The following is a 15,448-nucleotide window of genomic DNA, read 5'->3' as shown; positions in this document are numbered from 1 at the left end:
AGGGATACAAAAGACAAGTCAGCCTCCTGAAAGGAGTACAGTAGCCTGGAAAGGTTGAGAACCACTGATTTATAACACCTCCTGATGTGCTTATAACACAAACAAATCATGTCTGTAACATGCTTATAATATCTATTCACAGTGTATTAACTCTTTCTACTCTGTTTATAAATATACCCTTGTTACTGCAATATGTGTGAAGAAATAACTATTCACAAGCATGCATTGGTGAGACAGCTGAATAAGTTTAGCAGTCCGTTGCACAGTTAGAATACATCCTTTAAATGTGTTTGAAGCACACATAGTTGTCCTTTAGATCAATAGTACAAACACCTCTCAGAAATGCCAGCTATTTAAGATCTATACCATTTCTTCTCCCAAAGCAAAACAAACCCAAAAATGTTCAGCATGCACAAATGGCTCCATGCTGGGCAGATGAGAAAAGGAGAAGCGGACAGTTAAAGAACAAATTACTGGCTGCTCAAAAAGAATGGGCAGCTGAAAAATCCCTCATGGACATATGTGATTGGTCATCAATAGCAACTTTGTAATGATGAGGAGGGAGGCCCAAAAGAGAAAGAATTCAGACACCTAGGGCAGATCCTCAGCAGATATAAAACTTGTCACTGCTCCATTGAACTGAAGAAAAACCTACCATAGATAAATAGCTTTTCAACAAGTAGTGCTCTGCGTTTTGCTTGATGCAGGCTACTTGACATCTTGGCTTGTTTCCACTTCAGGTATCCATGTAAGTTGTTATAATATTCTGTAAATTTCTCCATTTATCTCAAATCTGTTTGAGCAGACTAAGCATTATAAATACTAGTGATGAAAAAGCTGTTTTATTAACTGCAAAATACATCTTTCTTAATTTATCCCCTCACAAGTGCCACATCAGCTATTCTAGCCAGCATTAATTTACTGTAATAAGAGTGTAGGGTCTGTTTTCCTCTTTGTGTAAGTGCATTTCATACTGTATACCCATGGCTAGTTGCTTTTCCATTATTCATATTTTGCTATCATGGGACTTCTTTTTGCTACCAGCACCATGCTCAATGAAGTGCACCACCATAAGGCCCAAAGTTCCTGGCTCCCAGTGTAGCACAAACAAATGGAAGCTAATAACTGTGGGAAAAGATGGCTCTAACTATTACTGAGGACTAGCGTGCTAGCAAATCTGACAACTGTGAGTGCTGTGTGAGTCAGTCTATCTTCTATGATCACTCAGGACTCAATCCCATTGGCTTCCGTGGGACTACCTACTTGCTTAAAATTGAGTATGTCTTTAAGTGCTTTGGTAGATCAGGGCCAAAGTACTTAGCCTCTTGCAGGATCAAGCCCTAATAAACTTTATTTCAAAAGAGTATATTTATCCTGAAAAAGTACTAACAGTGAGAAGGAAGTAGCAAAGCAGCACCCCATCCCACAAGCACTCTCCCGTCTGATGATTTAGTCTCCCTAAGTATCTTTTTTGACTCAGAATTAATTGGTCCCATTTCCCCTTTCTTTGTTCTAAAGTTCTGCATTAGAAATGCAGTTACTTTAGGACTCGTCCAAATGTGTGATTCTTTACTACACAAAGCTGGATTAGATCCAACTAATCCTTGTCTTTTTCATTCTGTTCCCATTATAAGTGTTCCCTATTCATTACTAGTGATAAAGAAGACTCCAGTGCCTCAGTGGAATAGGATTTTTTTTTTTTAATCAACTTCTGTTTGCGTGGAGTTTTCCCAGCTTCAGTTGGAACAGCAGGATGACTTTTATCCTTAGTCACACTGGTTTAATTATTGCAGTCTTGCAGAACTCTTGCCTCTAGTACACGGATATTGATGCAATACTGATGACTGGAGGCTGATTTTACTCCAGAACTATCCTTTTGTAACACTAGCTCAGGCGGTGCCTAGATTTATACGCTTGGAAATGTATCAGTGTGTCAAGGTTAAGACATCTGCTGTCAGAAAGAAAGTCATATTTTACACATGCAAATGAGATTCTGGATCTAAGTACATTTGTTGCTTAGCCACAAAAAGTAAATTATTTTGCTTATCTTACTGTTGTAAAAGCATTCATTGTGGGAGATGATAGACTATTATTGACCATCTTGCAAAATTTTCAGGCATTCTTTATGAGACTCTAGCAAAAGCATTAGCAATTCCTACTATATTCCAGTGTGTGAGTTAGATAATCAAACAAGAATCCCCAAAGAGATCAGAGAAAGACGCATGATTTTAACAAGCTGGTCAATTTTAACTAGTGCCTTGTGAACTGGTCCAGCACCAGGAAACTAGAATATAGAACAGATGCAAGCAAATGTCCCTGCAAATATTCTGTACTTTTTACTTGGGTTGGGAATGGATTAGAGGTTAATAAAGGTGTGTCCAATCTACTGGATAATCATCTCTGTCTAAAAGCCACTTGACTTAGCATGTTTTAATAAATTATAGGGACAAATTTTCAAATCTGGGTAACTAAAGTTAAGGACAAAGATTATAAATATCTAATTAAAAGTGGCCTGATTTTCAAAGGTGCTGTGCAGCTGCAAGTCCTCCTGAAATTCAGCACTTCTGAAAATCAGGCCGTGTCTTATCCTGTGCCTGCGTATAGATCGCATAATTCACTTTAGGCACCCAGATCTGAAAATCTGGGCAAGAGTGTAGTAACTCCACCTACATGGGGGAAGGGTGTCATTAGCTAGATTTTCAATGTCAAACTGCCCCCTACTGTCCAAGAATTCTTTCTAGAGGATGGATAAAAAGTCCATTTGAAAGAACTACAGCTTTTCCCACACTTTACGTAAGAAACTGAGCAGCTGGTAAGAATTATATTGAAGTGTCTTTTAGCCACTATGCTTCTATTGTTTTTCTGTCCTCTACCTCCCTGCTTCCTTTTCAAAAAGCTTTTTAAAGGACAATGTTTTCAAAAGTGATTAGTAATGGATGCTCACTGAGAGGCACCTTAATGGGGCCTGATCATCAGGAAGGGCTGAGCACCCACCCTCTGAAAATCAAGTTCCTTTAAGGTGTCTCTAAGAACTCAAAACCTGAGGCACCAAGAATAACTAGTCTCTTTTGAAAACCATGGTTTCCATTCCTGTTCTTATTTCTCTAGCAGCTTCTTTGGAGACTGGGAAGGTCAGACTGTCTTATCAAGCAGTCAGATAATATCCCCTCAGGCTAAGCAGATGGTTTCAAATATGTCTTTATTTACTATATTCATATTGGGTAACATGTACAGAAGTACCTAAATGACTTAGGAGCGCTTGACAATTTGACCCATGACATCATTATTCTATACCTTCCCTAGATTTTGTTCATTCATAGGAATTTTTATAGATACTCCTTTATTACTAAAGCATATCAGAGAAATATGTATGGAATAAATCAGACGTACTGTATGTGTCAATCGCTTGCCCTTCTTAAATCAGTCTGCCATACCTGATCATGATTCACATTTAGATAGCGCTCTTTGTGTTCAAAGCAAGCACTTTAATCATTCAAATAGTCCACATAATAGCTTTGTTTGGTAGGCAATTAAATATTATTGTGAATGACAGAAAAATATGGGATGTGAAATTAAAATAAGGTTTCAACTGTAAGTAACTATCAGGCCTTATTTAATTATTTCTGCTTGTTTAACAGGGCCTCAGCATGGCTGTGGTGGTTATTTGACAAATTCAAGTTACAGCTTTGGCTCTCCAGACTCTGACATGGATGGCACATATGACAAAAACTTGGAATGTGTGTGGATCATAGCTGCATCTGTAAACAAGCTGATCAACCTCACCTTCACCTCATTTGTTCTTGAAGCACGATCTTCTCAAACATGCAGATATGATTATGTCAATGTAAGACAATCATATTCTAATCTAATCATGACATATATAAATTACTTTGTTCAATATGTTGGATCAAAGAATTAAAATTTAATCAGTAGAGGGAGATCTTCTTCACAAAGAAATTAAATTGCTTGTTTTTGAAAATGAAAGTTCTTCAGTATGATAAATTATTGAAGGACTGAAGGTGAAATCCGGGCCTCTGGGAAGTCAAGGGGAATTTTGCCATTGACTTCAATGGGGATAGGTTTCACTTTCAGGATTTAACTGAATTGTAAGTAAATGTGTAGCCTACTTAATATATAAAATGCCACAAACAAAATAGAACTTACACTGCAGACAAAGTCAAATACTTTAAAAGAACACTTGAAGAATTACTTTATCCTACCAAACTGTTTGAAAGCACTTCTTATTTTAAAACTTATGAAAAGGTAAATCCAGATAATGGATCCTCATGTCTTGACTCCATTCTGTTGTATATGAGTACATAGTAGGCAGGGCACACAGCAGGACGTTCTGAAATGCTGGTGCCCAGCATCAAGTTGGGTATAATGTAGATCTGGTCAAGAATTTTCCACCAAAATATTTTTGATGGAAAATTGCTTTTCAATTAAAAGGACACTTTTGTGAAAACATTTTCATTGAAAATGTTTGAGTTTTCATCAAAAAATGAACTCCCCCACCCCAACCAAAAAGTTTGAATTTTTGGCTGCTTTCTTGAATTAGGGATCTAAAATAATTAGATCACACTTTCTAAGATAATTAGCTTACTTGAAGATGTGAACTATGATAATCAGCAATTTTTAGTGAAAGCCCAAGAGCATCTTCCTTTCTTGTAATGGGAGGAAAGGGTCTTAAAACTGTAAAGTCAAATAAGGGTTCAGAGAACTAGACTTTTGTTAATCTATTTATGAATATGTTTATATTTAATAGCACAAGTGCCAAAAATATTAGTGAGGTATCCAGCGTTTTCTCCCCTTTTAGCTGTATGATGGAGATAATGAAAATGCCAATTTAGCTGGCACATTTTGTGGGTCCACCGTGCCAGCTCCATTTCTTTCTACCAATAACTTCTTGATGGTGAAGTTTGTCACAGATAGTTCTGTGCAAAGGGCTGGTTTCAATGCTACCTACGCCGTTGTGGATCGTAAGTATTTTATTTATTTATTTAGTTTGTTTATTTATTTATTTACCCCAACGAGAAATGTGTAGGTAGTGGGTAGGTGCACTTTGCGTAACTCTGCGAAATGTCTTATGACCAAATTAAAAGCAGCATCACTGGACTCCAGCTGCAGTCCAGTCTCTTTTGATTGCAGGATGGTTGTCAGCCTCAAGAGCAGGGGTTCTCAAACTGGGGGTTGGGACCCCTCAGGGGGTCACGAGGTTTTACATGGAGGGGTCGCGAGCTGTCCGCCTTCATTCCAAACCCCGCTTTGCCTCCAGCATTTATAATGGTGTTAAATATATAAACAAGTATTTTTAATTTATAAGGGAGGTCACACTCAGAGGCTTGCTATGTGAAAGGGGTCACCAGTACAATAGTTTGAGAACCACTGCTCAAGAGCAAAATGAGAACAATTCACCATAGAGGGTTAATATGTATCATGAGAATATGGAAAACAAACATTTCTCTGCATGTAGAACATATGCAGGGACAGAGATTGATAGATGTAGCTTGACACCGTGATCAGAGTGTTTTCTATTTATACTTTGCATCTAAAGAATCATCAAAAGATCAATGTGAAATCATAACGAATTCCAATAAACAATTAAGCAGTTTTGCTGAGGTGGACAGCTTTTTCACACGCCTTGTGGTATCGAGATACAATTAATTAAGTTGTTATTGCTTCCAATAGGATTGTGTGGTGGAACATATAATGCAACTTCTACCCCACAGACCACAATGTCACCTAATTTTCCAAATGCCTATCCACCATTTACTGTCTGCACATGGATCATTGATGCCCCGCCACAGCAGCAAGTCAAACTGGTGGTAGAGGCATTCCACCTCCACGCCAACCAGGACTGCTCTCAGAATTATCTAGAGTTCCAGGACCCAACAATGGTAAGACATGCACAATTCAAACAAAGTCAAACAAAGTTAGTAGCAACCATCTAGCTCTCACCTTGTTTGGAGCAGAGGCAATAGAAGGATCACTGTTTGGGGTACTGCGAGTCATTGTGTTAATGATACTGGATTAAATTCATTCCTATACAGGGGGCCCATACAAGTCATTATGCACTATCACTTAAGTCTCATAAGTGGCCTTATGCAAATCCTGTGCACATGGAGCATTTCACTCACTGTGTACAGTACTATGTTACTTCTCATAATTACACCAAACCATGCTCAACAGCAGGCTTTCATAAACAGACTTTATATCATATTATTCAAGAATCATGATAAAAACAAATATTCTTGCAAATAGTGGTGTTTATGGAAAAGGCACAGAAAGAAACAGTTTGTTTCCATTGTATTAAATTTGACTAAACCTTCTTTTGTTGTTTCAATTTGGGCATGAAAACAACTGTTAATTTTTGGTTGCCCTCTAGTGGTGGCTGAAGGTCAATTTTTAACATATTTAGTTATTACATTACTTTTATGGAAATGTTAGAGTGTGATCTGTATAAAAAGTACACATAAAAATAATGTCAGGAATATAACAATAAGCTTTTAACCCTCATCCCAAGCTCCATTGGTTTACCTATTACCATCAATAATCAAAATGCAGTTAAAATTCAAATTTTTACACTGTGAAAATACTGTAGCAAAATGATACATTACATTTAATAGTAAAAAAGGATGTTTTTCTTGAATGTTTATACATGTAACAAAAATGCAATTTTGATACCTGAGAACATATAGAACATGGACTATTGCAACTAGCTACTGATGACAAAGATAATGCCTTTATAAAAACAACGAGGAGTCTGGTGGCACCTTAAAGACTAATAGATTTATTTGTGCCTAAGCTTTCGTGGGTAAAAAACCCACTTCTTCAGATGCATGGAGTGAAAATTACAGATACAGGCATAAATATATACTGGCACATGAAGAGAAGGGAGTAACCTTGCAAGTGGAGAACCAGTGCTGAAGGCCAATTTAGTCAGGGTGGATGTGGTCCACTCCCAATAATTGATGAGGAGGTATCAATACCAAGAGACGGAAAATTGCTTTTGTAGTGAGCCAGCCATTCCCAGTCCCCATTCACGCCCAAATTGATGGTGTTAAGTTTGCAAATGAATTGTAGTTCTGCAGTTTCTCTTTGAAGTCTGTTTTTGAAGTTTTTTTGTTGAAGTATGGTTACTTTTAAATCTGTTATTGAGTAGTCACCTTCTACAGGACAGGCCCAACAAGGAAAATAACAGAACACCACTGGCCATCACGTACAGCCCCTCTTCAGCGCATCATCAACGGTCTAGAACCTATCCTGGAAAACAATCCCCCACTTTCACAGGCCTTGGGAGGCAGGCCAGTCCTTGCTTACAGACAGCCCCCCAACCTGAAGCAAATACTCACCAGCAACTACACACCACACCACAGAAACACTAACCCAGGAACCAATCCCTGTAACAAACCCCGTTGCCTTCTCTGTCCCCATATCTACTCTAGTGACACCATCATAGGACTCAGCCACACCAGGCATACCATCAGAGGCTCATTCACCTGCACATCTACTAATGTGATATATGCCATCATGTGCCAGCAATGCCCCTCTGCTATGTACATTGGCCAAACTGGACAGTCGCTACGTAAAAGAATAAACGGACACAAATCAGACATTTGGAATGATAACATACAAAAGCCAGTAGGAGAACACTTCAATCTCCCTGGACACTCAATAACAGATTTAAAAGTAGCCATACTTTAACAAAAAACCTTCAAAAACATACTTCAAAGAGAAACTGCAGAGCTACAATTCATTTGCAAACTTAACACCATCAATTTGGGCTTGAATAGGGACTGGGAGTGGCTGGCTCACTACAAAAGCAATTTTCCCTCTCTTGGTATTGACACCTCCTCATCAATTATTGGGAGTGGACCACATCCACCCTGACTGAATTGGCCTTGTCAACATTGGTTCTCCACTTGTAAGGTTACTCCCTTCTCTTCATGTGCCAATATATATTTATGCCTGTATCTGTAATTTTCACTCCATACATCTGAAGAAGTGTGTTTTTTACCCACGAAAGCTTAGGTCCAAATAAATCTATTAGTCTTTAAGGTGCCACCAGACTCCTCGTTGTTTTTGTGGATACAGACTAACAGGGCTACCCCTCTGATACATAATGCCTTTATAAAATGCTGCCCTGGCAAGACAGAAGCAAAACACTGTATAATGTAAACTTGGATTTAAACACCTGTTTAGCTGAGGTTTTTTCCTTTTTCTAATGTAAAATATACAAAAAAAAAAAGTGTGGTGAGAGTATAAACTGTTAATCCAGAGAGTTGATGATGCTGAGTTTACTTTCAGAGTGGATCTGAAAGACAAGATTTTTAATCAGATTTTAATATGGCAACATATCAGATTGCAGTAAGATCACCTAACAGTAGGTAGATAAACGGAATTACCATTTAACTGCAATTTGTAAGTTACTTATATTTATTTAATTCCAGGGTAACCATGGACAGGTCAATAGATTTTGTGGCACTGAAACTTTTGTAGTCCCTGAGTTTTATTCTTATGGTCGGACTGCCATTGTGACTTTCAAATCAGAGGAATACATGATTAATAACAGAGTCAGGTTTACCTATCAGACTGCAGGTAAGCCTTGAAGAAGTTTTTAAGGCATATGCCTACAGTTTCTTTGTTCACTATGGAGAGTAAACAAGCAATAATGCAGAAATTTGTAAGGCTTACAAATGTTTTGTTTTTCCTCCTCCCCACCTCCACCCCCTTGCCCCACACAGGTTGCAGCCGAGAATATAATCAGTCATTTGGTTATCTGAAGAGCCCTGGCTGGCCTGGTCTCCATCCCAATAACTTGGATTGTACCATCATTCTACAAGCTCCTCCGAATCACACTATTTCTCTTTTTTTCCATGCTTTCAATTTGGAGGACAGCAGCCGATGTTCTTTGGATTTCTTAGAGGTACTGAGAAATTATCTATTATGCACCTGATACATAGCCCATGGAAATCAGGAGTCTTTCCTTTTACTTCAGTAGGTTTGGCTCAAGCCCTACCTAAATGGACATTAGAGACTTCACTATTGCTATCAATTTTACACCGAAGGTGCTCAGATACTACAATGATGGATGGCAGTATAAAATTCTAAAATAGATGTCTAGATAATTTCATCATCAGCTCGCTGCTCCTCATCCAGGTGTCGCTGTCTGCTAGGCATTGAGCAAGCTTCAAGATGGTGTAATTTACATTTGATGTTAACATTTGTGGAAAAACAGATCTACGGACTCACAGGCTGATCAGTCAGCACATACGTGCTAAAATCTCTTCAAAAATGTACCAAAATAGTAGATACATGATCTGTAGTGGAAGATGTAGGGTAGCTGAAAAGGTGTTTTCTGGATAGAGGGGAAAGATTCCTACCAGCTACATAAAGCCATTTTCTTATTCTTTTTGGGGGTTTGTTCAGATGCCAGAAATCAGAAGTTTATTTTGTGGAAGGATCTAGTCTTCATTTCTCCTCTGTTACACTCCTTACTTCACCCTCTTCTAGAGATGGGTTTGAACTCTGTAGTATGACCCCATCTCTGCCTTCAGTCTTGCAGGATGAAGAGGCAGTCTTCAGATATCTGGGATATTAAGATTTCTCAACAGGAGCAAAACATATAGGGGTATATTTTAAATATAAAGCTTAGGCCTTATGCAACCAACTCTCATTAAAAGGAAAATGTACTATACCATAAAGTTTAGCTTAAAATTTTTGGCCGTATTTGTTCTGTGCAATCATTTAGAAAGCCTAGAGAGACTGGCTAACTGCCTTCTCTCCCTTCTGAGCAGCAACTTGCAGTAAGATAGAAAAATACATGTAGTGAATATTCACAATGAAACTTCAGTTGTGCCATACATAAGAATCACAAATCCTTTGCTCCCTGCTTGTGGTTTGTTTCCTTGTACACCATGAAAATGAATGAAATGTTAACAATGGGTTTGTATTCCTTTAAAGGTCAGAAATGGTAGTGATGCGGGTTCCCCACTACTTGGCAGGTATTGCGGAAACACTGTGCCCAATCCAATCTTCCCTAAAAATCATGTTGTATACCTGCGTTTCAAGAGTGATATTTTAGTTGCTCGTGATGGATTTGAGATCACTTGGACTTCATCACCAACTGGTAAGGCAGTGATAACTTGGTAATCACATCTAGCACTTGTACAGAATAATAGGTCTGAAGGTTGAAAGGCACAGCATTTTTAATTCAGCGAACAAGAGGTTAAACTAAACATTATCCAGACTAACCTTAGATTACGTCAAATATTTTAGGGAGCTGGGAAAATTGAATACCATCTTGTTCATTTTAGGTTATTCTGTGTCAAATCAGCCAAATAAATAGGTCATTTAATGCCATCAGTTTTAGGTGAAACTCCCCATTGACCACATTATGGCCCATAGATGACTTGTGCCTCCCGATACTGGGGGCGGCACAATCTAAAGGGGAGGACACATGACCGCCCCAGGTGTCTCCTCTGCCCAGTGACCTCCCTGCTCTGTGCCCAACCCGGGGCCGCTGCACTCTCCCCACTCCACCAGAGTTACCTGCGGGGGTGGGGGTAGGGGATCTGTCTTTGCACGTTCGGCTACTCTCCCTGGCAGCGGGAGGGAGCCACTTCTCATGCGGCTGAAGCTGACTGGTCCCAGTCACTGCCGCTGTGCAGCGTGGTGGCTACCTGAGAGAGAGCCTGGCTGGGGAGGCAGCGGCCCACCCCACTCCTTTTGCTCCCTGCCCAGGACCAGCTGCCAGGGACAGGGGTCAAGTGAGTCAGAGCCCCCCCTTCCCTCAGCACGTTTCTAGCTCGCTTGGCCCCTGTCCCCAGCAGACAGGCCTGGGCAGGGAGCAGAGAGGGCAGGGCGGGTCGCTGCGCTGCAAAGAGCAGCGACCCAGAGCGGCTGGCGTGAGAAGTAGCTGGTCCGCTCCTTCCACTCCCCCCTTTTATCATTTTCCTGTGTGAGTTCATTCCAGTGTGTAGTGATTGTCTGCTTTCACCCACATAGTTGCTATTAGGGCATTTAGTGCACTGGATGAGGAACACCACTTGTTGTGATAGGCATGTGTAGGACCCAGGGATCTTGAAAGGTGTGGGAGGGTGCTGAGCATTGTAGCAGTGGAGATATGTCTGCTGGTTTTGCATCTGTTATTCTGGCAGGGTCTGGTGCTGCTTTGGTGTGTCCTGGTTTGTGGGGCGCTTGCTTCTGATGATGATCTTGGAGAGGTTGGTGGGTTGTTTGAAGGCCAGAGGAGGGGGTTCAGGAAAGATTTCTTTCGGGATAGGGCCCCCATCAAGTATGGGTTGTAGTTGTTTGATGATACCCTGTATGGCAGTGCTGGGCAACCTGTGGCCCATGGGCCGCATGCGGCCCGTCAGGGTAATCCACTGGTGGGCCGTAAGACAGTTTGTTTACATTGACTGTCCACAGGCACGGCTGCCTGCAGCTCCCAGTGGCTGGGATTTACCGTTCCTGGCCAATGGGAGCTGCGGGAAGCGGTGTGAGCTGGCCGCGGGCTGCAGGTTGCCCACCACTGCTGTATGGGTTACAATGGGGGTGAAACCAGACAATCACATGGTCTCGCATGAACTCACACAGGAAAATGATAAAAGATAAAAACACCACATCATCTGCGGGTGAACACTTTTCACAAAGTGATCACTCTATATCTGACCTATCAGTCCTCATCCTCAAAGGAAACCTGCATAACTCTTTCAAAAGACATGCCTGGGAGCTTAAATTTATAACTCGGATAGACACTGAAAATCATGGACTGAATAGAGACACTCCATTTATGGCTTATTATAACAATCTATAACCCACTAACAACCCTACCACAGCTGCTTCCCCACACTTTCTTCCCTATGATTGGAGAGGTGTTAACAGGCCATTTCACCTTGAATGGTCCCTTGAAATAGGTTAACTACTTATGCTAAACAATCTGTTCCACCTTGTTTAGCTGTGACAGTCTGAGTACATTTCCCAAACCAGAAGAAGAGCTCTGAGTAAGCTTGAAAGCTTGTCTCCATCACCAATAGAAGTTGCTCCAATAAAAGATATTACGTCACACATCTTGTGTCAAGGCTGTATCCCCACTTTGAACTTTAGGGTACAAATGTAGGGGCCTGCATGAAAACTTCTAAGCTTAACTACCAGCTTAGTTCTGGTCCGCTGCCACCATCCCAAAGCTAATTCCCTTTCCTGGGTAGCCTTGAGAGACCTTCACCAATTCCCTGGTGAATACAGATCCAAACTCCTTGGATCTTAAATAAGGAGAAATTGACCCTTCCCCCCTCCTTCCTTTCACCAACTCCTGGTGAATACAGATCCAAACCCCTTTTGGATCTTAAAACAAGGAGAAATCAATCAGGTTCTTAAAAAGAAGGCTTTTAATTAAAGAAAAAGGTAAAAATCATCTCTGTAAAATCAGTATGGAAAATAACTTTACAGGGTAATTAAACTTAAAGAGCTCAGAGGAATCCCCTCTGTCTTAGGTTCAAAGTATAGCAAACAAAGATAAGCACTCTAGTAAAAGGTACATTTACAAGTTGAGAAAAACAAAGTAAATCTAAGACGCCTTGCCTGGCTTTTACTTACAATTTTGAAATAAGAGAGACTTGTTTAGAAAGATGGGGAGAACCTGGATTGATGTCTGGTCCCTCTCAGTCCCAAGAGCGAACCACCCCTTAAAACAAAAAGACACACACAAAAGCCTTTCCCCCCCCAAGATTTGAAAGTATCTTGTCCCCTTATTGGTCCTTGGGGTCAGGTGTCAGCCAGGTTACCCGAGCTTCTTAACCCTTTACAGGTAAAAGGATTTGGAGTCTCTGGCTAGGAGGGATTCCATAGCACTGTACACAGGAGAGCTGTCACCCTTCCCTTTATAGTTATGACATCTTGTCTCTCTCCATTCTTCCAGATCATGCTATCTCCCACCATCCCTGAGTGCTAACACCATGGAAAAGAACCTATACAAATATTGGTATAAAGCAACTGCTTTGTACAGTATTTTGTAGAAATAAACATTAAAATTAATGAATACTCTCTGTTTCCAGGATGTGGAGGAACCTTATATGGAAACACTGGTTCATTTGCCAGCCCTGACTATCCTGCAACTTACCAGAACCATACTGATTGTGAATGGATCATTATTGCTCCCAAGGGACGAATTGTTACAGTTAACTTTGTTTTCATCAGCATTGATGACCCAGGTGACTGTACTAGGAGCTACCTGATACTTTACAATGGGCCAGATGCTAGCTATCCACCGACTGGACCATACTGTGGGATGGTATGTATTCTTTATTTTGTTGTAGTCGTTCTTTAAAAGTAATTGTTACTCATTTGATATTTAAAATTGCTTACCTAACTCTGAAAGCAATTATATATGTGTGACGAAGTGGGACTGTTCTTAATGTTTCCTCTGAATACTGTGTGGGTGCCTCAGTTTCCCCTATGCATTTCTTAAGTCTCTAGGTGGTGGGATAAAGGCCAGTGTGCATAAATGGCCGGCACTCTGTCTCCTAGCAACAAATGGCTGTGGCCCTTCCCCCCTACAAGGGAATAGCTAAAGGTGAACAAAGAAATCAGGTGACCTCCTGGCCCGGGAAAGAGACAAAGGCCAGAAAGGAGGGGCTGGAGGGGTTTTCAGTTTGGAGCTGGTTGGGGACAGGGAGTGAGGGCAGACGGGGTTGTCTGGCTTGCTGGGCCCCAGAATGGACCCAGCTGAGGGGTCCTGTTCTCTGGACCTACAAGCTCTGTTTTAGACCGTGTTCCTGTCATCTAATAAACCTCTGTTTTACTGGCTGGCTGAGAGTCACGCCTGACTGCAAAGTGGGGGTGCGTGCAGGACCCTCTGGCTTCCCCAGGACCCCGCCTGGGCGGACTCGCTGTGGGAAGCGCACGGAGGGGCATATGCTGAATGCTCCAAGGTCAGACCCAGGAAGGTGAAGCCGTGTGAGCTTCTTGCCCTGAAGACAGTCTGCTCCAAGGGAGAGGAGGCTCCCCAAAGTCCTGACTGGCTTTGTGGGGAGCAGTTCCAGAGCATCACCCGGGGACTCCGTGACAATATGGACAATAAATAAAGCTGAATAAACTGGGCTTCTGTTGCATTCTATTAGGAAGTCCTCTAGTCTTTTCAAATGGAGACATTATAGTGACATCTACTGGGCTGCATCAAGATTTTTTTTTCTCAGAACTCATCTGCTTCGTTTGTGTTCCAAATGATGCTGGTAACAGCCTGTGGGCAAAATCCACCTGCTATACTCCAGTGCCAAGTGCAGCAATGAATGAACTGAAAATTGGGACCACAGTTTTTAAACCACATGTGGCTTTTTTAATGGGTAAATGGGGAGCCTGCATATCAGACTGGCTCTGCTTATACCTAATTATATTGTCATAGGGTAATGTTTAAAGATGTGAATTGGTTTTTTAATATTCTTTTTCTCTTTAGGATACAAACATTGCTTCATTTACTGCTACATCACATCAAGTCTTCATAAAATTCCATGCTGAATATGCAACTTTACCATCAGGCTTCCAGTTAACTTGGACCAGCTAGAACCATTATTCCAAGGAAGTACAGTCCCTCAGTACTTAGCTATGTTGCAGAGACATTAGGGCATAAAGTGACTGTTTGAGATATGACTGTGATCACTATAATAAAAGTAAATTACTGTAAATATAGTTGTGCATTTAGAATTATTTCAAACAAATTTGAGCTCCTTTTATATTTAAAAGAATGTCTGCTTCTTTACACAGAACTGTGAAAATGTGCTGGATGTTAGTATTTGAAATATAATATGATTTTAAAAAAATATGCTATAAGATTAGAAATAAATGTTCTCTAAGCAAGTAATTTTCTAAAAATATGTACAAAAATATGTTTTGTAACTTACTGTCATAAAAAAATTGTTACACAGAAAAGATGAACACAAAATATACAGCATCTGAGGTGCTAGGAAAATAATCTCAAATGAAAAAAAATACTTTCAAATCTGATTAGGGGATTTAGACACATAACTGTAATTAATTAATCAGCTACAAAAACCTCAACCATCATTTCAAGTACATTTGGCTAAAGCTAATCTTTTTCAGAAACAGTCCCCATCTTGTAAATATTTACATAAGTAACTTTACTTATGTTGGTAGATCTATTGAACTCACAGGACTGAGTACTTTCAAAAACTATCCATTTTATTTAAGGCCTTGATCCAGCAAAGCACTTAAGCATATGCTTAATTTTATGCACTTGAGTAGTCCCATTGAAGTCCATGGGATTACTCACATGATTAAAATTTATCATGTGTCTAAGTGGCTGTAGGATCGACGTCTTAGACTTTACATACCGTTATAATTCTCATAATTTTCATTGAGATATTAACCTCTTGAAGCTTCTCAAATCTATTTTAAAATTAAAACAGATTATTTATAAGCAAAATACAGAAAC

General features: G+C 40.3%; 1 protein-coding gene across 1 annotated transcript in view; it reads left to right on the top strand.

Moving 5' to 3' along the window:
• Positions 1-14,560, top strand: part of CUBN (cubilin) — a 208,766-nt gene extending 194,206 nt beyond the window's left edge. The window contains exons 60-67 of the mRNA XM_065398849.1: positions 3,639-3,844; positions 4,817-4,979; positions 5,689-5,897; positions 8,451-8,598; positions 8,745-8,926; positions 9,964-10,129; positions 13,056-13,291; positions 14,453-14,560. Coding sequence (XP_065254921.1) covers positions 3,639-3,844; positions 4,817-4,979; positions 5,689-5,897; positions 8,451-8,598; positions 8,745-8,926; positions 9,964-10,129; positions 13,056-13,291; positions 14,453-14,560 — 1,418 coding nt within the window. The remainder of the gene's footprint in view (positions 1-3,638; positions 3,845-4,816; positions 4,980-5,688; positions 5,898-8,450; positions 8,599-8,744; positions 8,927-9,963; positions 10,130-13,055; positions 13,292-14,452) is intronic.
• Positions 14,561-15,448: the final 888 nt, after the last annotated feature.

Source organism: Emys orbicularis, chromosome 2 (genome assembly GCF_028017835.1).
Source record: "Emys orbicularis isolate rEmyOrb1 chromosome 2, rEmyOrb1.hap1, whole genome shotgun sequence".
Classification (NCBI taxonomy): domain Eukaryota; kingdom Metazoa; phylum Chordata; order Testudines; family Emydidae; genus Emys; species Emys orbicularis.
This window is presented reverse-complemented; position numbering and strand designations above follow the sequence as displayed.